General features: G+C 47.5%; 1 protein-coding gene across 1 annotated transcript; it reads right to left on the bottom strand.

The window, feature by feature from the left end:
* Positions 1 to 1,023: 1,023 nt before the first annotated feature.
* Positions 1,024 to 5,074, bottom strand: LOC122376159 (facilitated trehalose transporter Tret1-like). Its single transcript, XM_043355880.1, has 2 exons — positions 4,770 to 5,074; positions 1,024 to 4,359 (listed from the first exon to the last, which is right to left on the bottom strand). Exons 1-2 carry the CDS (start codon positions 4,848 to 4,850, stop codon positions 2,908 to 2,910), a joined length of 1,533 nt encoding a protein of 510 aa, XP_043211815.1. The 5' UTR covers positions 4,851 to 5,074; the 3' UTR covers positions 1,024 to 2,907.
* Positions 5,075 to 5,564: the final 490 nt, after the last annotated feature.

Below are 5,564 nucleotides of genomic sequence, written 5' to 3'. Positions count from 1 at the left end.
TGTGAGTGCCGAAACCGGTAATTGTGAGCCAGGGACCCCATTTTGGCTATCTCAACTCAAATCTAATGTTAAGGTGGGAGGGTCCCTTTAAGGAATAAAAATTATATTTTTAGTTAAAGGGCGACAATTAGCTAGACAATGGAGTGTTCTGTAGTGATGCTATCGATGACGTAAGAGCTAACGTCCATTTAAATGTCGGTATGCAAACTAACGCTGAATGCTATGGTGTATCTATGTGTTATTTCAGAACATATCATCAGTTCGACTTCATTCCTCCAGGCTGGTCCATATAATATGATACTTTCGGAGCCAAATGTATTATTTAGTACTAGAGGTTCATGCAGAACAACATATGTAACCAGAAGGTGATCTTCTGGTCCGACCTCGCTCCAGCACACTAACCAAAGGGCGCCTTGCGCACCCCGGCCGATGTAAAAATTCCATTTGTAACGAGGCCAAATAAGCCGTTCGCCACGCCTGAAATTTAAGAAATGAGTATTAAATGTGTTTTGCCGAAAGCTATAACGTTTGTTGGTGTCTTTAGATTTCAAAGAAAATATCAACTGGTAGCTCGTTACCGCCATGAATTGGCCAAATTCACGGTCCACTGGTACCAGAGCATGTGAAAACACTTCCAAGCAAATGTCCAAAAAGAGACCTATGGGGATCAGGCAAATTTGTTGACGATCTACAGCTTGCAGCAGGTGCAATGCGCTTTACAGCTTTACAATAATGCCTCGGTTGTTTAAATCGGTACATTTTACCGATGATACAGTCTGCTAAACTTTGCCTCAATTTCTAGTGAACACATATTAGACCAAATAAATCAGTTGATTGGGATTTCATTTGCTGTTAAGCATTAACCAAGCAACTTGTCATCAGACCATGAAATTACTTTTATTGTGAATGTCGGTCATATGCTCGACTAAAGTCATAACATGAATTACCTAACTATAAGATAAGAAGAGTTTATGTACATGCTTGGTTGAAATGCAGGAATTCTTAATTTTCATACAGGGATCGTAATTTTTGCACTGTATATTGAAAACATAGGTAGGTACCAGTGATTCTACCAACTATGCGGACGATGACGCTCAGCAATGAAACCACATCAAAATGCATCGCAATGCATACCTACCTATCGGTTGGCCTCATAGTAAAACGTTATCGGCCTGCACGGCGCACGCACATACACTTTGGTACACAGCATATTGGTGTTACAGGCGGGAATATTTAGTTTCTTATGCATTGACACTATATGCATCATACGATATCTATGTCATCACCGAAGATATGTTGTTGAGTGCTCTCGCGAGGAACATCTTGTTTTAATATTTTAGAATGATTGTTAACCCGCGCCCCGTAGGGGGGGGCCGAAACGGCCCCCCCCTGTCCTTTTCGGTCGATATCTCCTAAACGGCTGGAGATATCGCCACCAAACTTTCAGGACCCCTCCGGGCATCAATTTTACACATTGTGACCAAAAAATTTTCCAGAGGCTATGATAGGTTGGCCACTAATGACGTCAGAGTGACGTCATGTTCTGTCATTTTCGACCGAAAAAAGACCTTCGCGAGAAGACCTGTCAGGACTACAGCTTTGAAGATACAGAAAAATGATCAAGACATAAAAGGTGTAGAATTGACAGGGCTACAAAACTGCTATCTCGAATTTTTGAAATTTTTGGGTTTTGACCCCCCAAAATCAAAAAAGCATTTTTTTTGGATATATTCACCAAAAAATCCAAAAAGTTTTTTGAGTTTCGAAAAAACCGGAATATATGTGATAGTGCCTACCGTCTTCTATCTACATACCAAATTTCAGATCGATACCTCGTTTTTTGGCCAAGTTATAGCGAAAAAACTGTTCAAAAATGATGACGTCAAATTTTCAAACTCAATTTTTGGCAATTCTAGAACTCGTAGAGCAAAACAAAGACCACCATTAGACTCCCCGTGACGAGCTGCATCGAATTGATACCCATTTTATGCAAAAATATCAACTTTGAAATTTGACCTAATTTGACCTGACCTTGACCTGACCTTCACAAAAACGTGACCTAGGCTGGCCCCAAAGGCTGCCTAACCCACATAATCGCATTTGTCATGTAAAATGGACCATAAAACATGTATCACACGATACATTCATATTGTGACCCCCGGTGACCTGACCTCGCTGTGACCTGACCTGGTATCAGTGACCTCAGATAGCAAAGTATGTGTTTGACGAACAATGTACCATCGATGGTTTTCAATAAATTACCAATTTAGTCGCTTTCACAGCACATTTCTTGAATTGCCTGTGAACGGTGAAAATCTGACCTTTGACCTGACCTGTGACGTCATCGGTTTGACCTAGGTCAATGAAATTTGGTCACAAGGTAGTTCCCGGGTGGGGCTATCGAACGCCGTTTGAATTTTGAAAATCGGCCGGTAACTTTCCGAGATCTTAGGGGGGGCCGAAACGGCCCCCCCCCTACGGGTGGTAGGGTCCGCCGGTAGCCCTACGGGGCGCGGGTTAATGACCTTTTCCTCGAATAATAAAATGCTATGACGAAAGTGATATATAGTTCAGTGAATTTTCGTCCATAGGGCATCATCAGACAAGCAATTAGCAAACATACCCAAATCATATACCTTTTCGACATTTAAACATTTCATTATTCGAGGAAAAGGTTATTAACAATCATTCTATGTCATCACACTCGACCACAACATAAGACACCATGAAACAGCACAGCGAAATATAACTTCGCTTTTTGCAGCCATAGCGCTACATTTATAAGGGCTGCTACAAAAAGTGCTATTTGAGTTAAGGCAACACAACCCTTCAGCATTTATCATGCGAAGAGTTACCGATACACGTGTAATTTTACTTCACTTACGAAGTAAAAGTTAGTGAACAAGCTTACGAAGACCCAGACTGCTTGGCAGAATCGGAATCATGAATAGGGAATGTCTGGTAAGTCAAACTCCCTCGCTTGTCCTTAAGGTGCACATGGATTGGATCACTGGCACAGTTGGTAACGTTCTTTACAAATATTTTCTGCACTTCCTCTATGGACTTCCCACGTGTATGAGGTAAGCACACTTTAGCAAAAACAAACAACAAAAAGTGCATAACAGTGAAAAACCAATAAACACCTGACATATCCACAGCGGCGACGGCGAGCGGGAAGGTGTACACCATGATGAAGTTGATGGTGCCAAAGAAGGTCAGCAGGATCCCTCCGGCCTCGGCGCGGATGGCGTTGGGCAGCAGCTCGGTCAGCAGAAGGTTGGTCAGCGGCGCGATTCCCAGCGACATGGCGCTCACGATCACCAGCACTGAGACCAGCTGCACCCAGGCATAGTCGGCCAGCGCGGCGCTGTAGTGGAAGAAGAAGCCGCTGACGAGGCAGGCCGCGCCGCCAACCACGCCGTTAATCATCAGTGACGTTCTGCGCTCGCTCTTTTGCACGATGTAGCTCATCATGATGGAAGTTATCACTCTGAGGGCGCCCACCAAAATCGACCCGATGTACGGGTTGCTGAAGCCACCAACATCTTTGAAAACTACCGGAGCGAATGACGCTGTGGTAAATCCTCCGGAAAACACAAACAGTACGTACATGCAGAGCATCAGACAGAAGGGCACCAGATAGTGTCTGTGTCTGAGAAGTTGCAGCACCTCGAACAGAGACGCGTCGTGCCGGTGTTCCTCTCCGAGCGACTCCCTGATTTTCTGTATCTGCTGATCGACGTCATAGTCCTTGCCATGGTAGAAACGGAGCGAGCGTTGTGCCTCCTCCACCGGATGCCCTTTTGAGATGAGCCATTTGGCGGAGCGAGGAAGCATGAGCGAGACTAGGAACATTACAACGACGGGCCCGATGCCCACTACTAGACACGTATGTCGCCAGCCAAGCTTCCAGCCACACAAGAAAGTAATGAGCATACCAAAACTTAACATTAGGTTGAAGAACAATGCAAGCACTCCGCGAATGTTTACTGACGAGATTTCACCAATATATGTGATGGTGGGCCCAAAGACAATGCCCACAGCTAGGCCTGTCAGGGTGCGGCCGGCCAGCATGGTCCAAAAATCGCCTCCCAGAGCCAGCAGCAGCCAGCCGCCGGCCAGGGCCGGGGCGCACAGCTGCACGAGGCGGATGGTGCCCAGCCGCGGGTTGACGTAGCTGGACACCAGGCAGCCCAGCGTGTTGCCGATGGCGTAACCGGAGGCCACCCAGGAGATCTGCGAGCGGGTGAGCGGCAGGACACCCTGGTCGGCTGTCATCTGCTCTGTGAACACGCCCGTGAACGCCAGGCTGCCGCCTATGCTGAACCCGGTCACGGAGAGGGACAGCGCAGTCACAACCTGTCGGCAAAACGACACGGCGCTCACTCATCTGAGACAGGACTCAGAGTGATGATGCAATATGACATACTCAGTGAGTGAGAATAATGCGATTTATCTATGCTGGTACAATGATAACAACATGCCTATCACATCTGAAACATCGCGTAGAAGACGAGATCAAGCTTGAGTCAGTCGCCAACTTTCGCAACATTCTATACACACGTCCGGGAAGACGTACTCGTAAGCCAGGAATGACTGTCGAATAGCGCAGCTTTACGGCTAAGCGACCTACATCAATTTTCACAATGAAACATTTTTGATCTGTAAAAATGGGTAAACAATGCACATTTAATGACGATGTATGTGTACAGTATAACGCGACACGTGTTACTTCCTCTCTAGACTCGGCAGGCAGGACCCGCTCCCACCTGCATCACGAGGCCGCGCCTCGAGTCCTTCCACTGGTCTCCGCACTTGGCCTCCCCGCTTCCATCGGCCGCGCTGCTCATGTTTTAGCACCAGCAGCGTCTGTACGCGTCTGCACTGCGTATCTCACTCAGGGCAGCGTACACAGCACCAACTCTGTCGGTGACAACCTCGTGACTCCCAAGTCAGCCGACGGAGCCGTGTAAACAAATCGGAGCGGCCGCCTGACTAAAATAGTCTGGGGCGGGGGTCGGGCGCGGGGTGCCACCGGGCTCCTCCTCTCCCGAAAGCTGACACCGACTGCTCACACCGCGGTATCGGCCGAGAACGAGGGGCTGGCTGATGTGTGCCAGGTCACACCGTACCCTATTGTTCACAGCGCCTGGGGTAACCAACGGGCTGGGGACGGGGTGCGGAGGCCAATGACAATGCGATTGGGCCCAGCGACAGAAGATCCGAAATCGAGACACGTTTTGAAATTGATAATGGCATCGGGCCAAAAATAGCAACCAAAAAGACTCAGACGTGCCGTGTATATACATATATCATTGGTGGGAATCCAGCTTGGGGTAGTTCCACAGTGTGACACAAGCCACTCACTTCTGATAAAGATTCTGTAAATTGATGGACTACAAATGCAAGTCACAATGCCAGTGGAATTGCACTCCTCTGATAATGACGTTCCATCGATACCATCCATCGGTACCGTCGACGGGTGATCCAGCAGCACCGTCCCACTAGCAGTACCGGTAGACTAACCCCACCAGCAGCACCAACCCCACCAGCAGCGGACCGAC

The sequence above is a fragment of the Amphibalanus amphitrite genome, unplaced genomic scaffold (assembly GCF_019059575.1).
Source record: "Amphibalanus amphitrite isolate SeventyFive unplaced genomic scaffold, NRLGWU_Aamphi_draft 002035F_arrow, whole genome shotgun sequence".
NCBI lineage: Eukaryota > Metazoa > Arthropoda > Thecostraca > Balanomorpha > Balanidae > Amphibalanus > Amphibalanus amphitrite.
Note: the sequence above shows the minus strand (reverse complement) of the source record. Positions and strands in the feature narration are given on the sequence as shown.